Source organism: Engraulis encrasicolus, chromosome 14 (genome assembly GCF_034702125.1).
Source record: "Engraulis encrasicolus isolate BLACKSEA-1 chromosome 14, IST_EnEncr_1.0, whole genome shotgun sequence".
In the NCBI taxonomy this organism is placed as follows: domain Eukaryota; kingdom Metazoa; phylum Chordata; class Actinopteri; order Clupeiformes; family Engraulidae; genus Engraulis; species Engraulis encrasicolus.
The window spans coordinates 34578927-34581426 of NC_085870.1; the positions used below are offsets into that span (position 1 = coordinate 34578927).

Here is a 2500-nt window from a genome sequence, read left to right on the forward strand (position 1 = left end):
GCGGTCTCCTGCTGTCCGGGGGCATCCACGTGCACCACAGCGAAGTGATGCGTGATCTCCTGCATGTCCTCATAGTTGAACAGCGTGTTGAAGCACGACTTGTCTGCAAAAAAAGAAGCAAAATGCGGAAGTGTAAGCTTCAACTAAAGTAAACTACTGCAATATATATATTTGTTTTAATTAAGTTTTTTTTTTAGCTTTTGATGCCTTTATTATTTTTCTCACATGGCAGGATAGTGGAGGAGAGACAGGAAGCGAGTTGGGAGAGAGAGATGGGTAACGGCCGGCAAAGGACCTGGGCCAGAATCGAACCCAGGTCGGCCGCATAGCAGATGAGTGCCCTACCGTTAGCGCCATGGTAGGGCCATATTTACATTTTTGTACGTATTTACATATTTACGTTTGCGTCTGTGTCTTCATAGTTGAACAGTTAAAGTACAAATGGTGTAGGGCTGGCTATAGAGGCTTGTGGCACTCAAAGTCAATGTCTTGGTAGGTGACAGTAGGCCTATGTATGTCTGTGCCAGGCACGTGCACTCCAATACGGCAGGGGAGGCACGGCCTCACCAGCTCCAGATGAGAATAATGAGATGCAGTAAATGTGAATAATAGTAACAATAACAGCTATTGTTTTCGAGCATCTGCGCCATAACTACCATTTGAGCAGTATTTAAACAGTTTCACTCATTTTCAATCATTTCCGTGGCCAAAATCGTAATATTTGCCCATTTCATGTCAAATTGCTCCGAATACGCTGAATTTGGGCCAACTCTGAACTGGCCTCACCCCGGATTGCGCAATCCCTCGTTAACAAGTTTGAGCGCATGCGCCATGTTGCTCGTTCTGTGAATGCAACCTGGTAATATTGTATTAAACGTTTTTATACACTTAATAGAAGTATGTATGGTGTGCCCTCATTTCCTGATATTTTTAAAATATTTTCTACGTGTGATTATCATTTCTTTACTCTGGACGCTTTTGCATAACGCCCACTGAAAGATACAATGGTGAGGCGAGCAGTAGCCTGGCCGCAGACTCCTTCTGGTGTTGAGAGTCTTGCTGGACAGTTACGTCATAGCGAATCTGAAGTTCACAATACAGTCAGTCGGTGTTGTTGGCTAGCTTGTTCACTTTGACTGCTACAAGTGGATTTCATAACGAAACTAAGAGCATTCTCAAAGTTGGATTTCCAAGGGGAAAATATGTGATAAATAATGGAGGACCGACAGAGCTGAAGGGTTTACTGCAGGTGACCGGTCAGAGGATTATAACTACCCGATCATTTCAAAGTGAGTGGTACAACAGAAAATATTTGTTTCCCCTGTGTCTTGTTTGCAACCGGTCTTGTTTGCAACCGGCGAGAATGTGTGGAAGACCATTCGCATGGGATTTTACGACTTAACAATTTACTGGACTAAGGAGCCTCACGAAACACAAATCATCGCGGCTACTCATATTCAATGCCAAATTGCTTTGGACGTTTGGGGCGACGTTTGGGGCTTTGGATGAACAGCACCGGCTAAAGTAACGTTAGCATGCACAACGCCCCACAACGCCTTCACAAAGTGAAGGAAAAGAGCGGCGCATGGACCTGATGTAGGAGTTCAGGTAAGACCAATTTCCTGTGTGTGAAGCCTGTGTTTGTGAGACCCGTGGGGAGAGAGAGAATCCTCCGTGATTCTGTCCGGTGTGGTAGCTTTTGTGATGGGCACCGGATTCTCATGTGCCCGGTAACTGTTTGTAAAGTTGAGTACAGGGTACCGTTGAGGTAAATCAAATATACCCGTGTAACTACAAGACTCTGATTTAATTCCAAGGTGTAGGCATAACAGAAATGACAGTCCCAAAATATTTGGTGACCATATCGAAGCTTGTGTAATATCTGTTTACGTTGACATTCGCTTCCTGCCACACCTTTGTCCCACATCGCTTGCCGTAGCCTCGTACAAGTAGATGTAGGCCTACATTTGCACGAGAATCCAGTGCGTATCACAAAAGCCATCACACCGGTTTGTTCGCCGTGGTGCTCAGCGGTCTATATGACACCATGTTACAGGCTACTGGTTCACCAGGATACTCTTTTCCCATCTCCTCTCCTCTTCTCTCTTCTCCTCTCCCTCTCCTCTCCTCTCCTTGAGCTCCTCTCCACTCCTCCTTTCTCCTCTCTCTTCTCCTCCCCTCTCCTCCTCTCTCATCTCCTCTCTCCTCTTCTCTCCTCCTCTCCTCTCCCCTCCCCTTCTCTCCTCTCCTCTCCTCTTCTCTCCTCTCCTCTCCTCTCCACTACTCTCCTCTCCTCTCCTCTCCTCTGCTCTGCTCTGCTGTCCACATTGGTGCTGAGTGGTTTATGTGAGACCACTGTTTGAATCCTGTGTGTGTGTGTGTGTGTGTGTGTGTGTGTGTGTGTGTGTGTGTGTGTGTGTGTGAGAGAGAGGGAGAGAGAGAGATCTAATAGCATTTTCTCTGCGGAAATGCAGTATGTCAAAATATGTAGGCCTACCTT

At 46.2% G+C, this 2500-nt stretch overlaps 1 protein-coding gene across 3 annotated transcripts in view; it reads right to left on the reverse strand.

Moving 5' to 3' along the window:
* The window catches only part of ndrg3a (ndrg family member 3a), a 101299-nt gene that overhangs the window by 19958 nt on the left and 78841 nt on the right, over positions 1-2500 (reverse strand). For all 3 annotated transcript variants that reach the window (XM_063215533.1, XM_063215532.1, XM_063215531.1), the window contains exon 5: positions 1-103. This exon is cut by the window's left edge and continues 18 nt beyond it. In XM_063215533.1, coding sequence (XP_063071603.1) covers positions 1-103 — 103 coding nt within the window. The remainder of the gene's footprint in view (positions 104-2500) is intronic.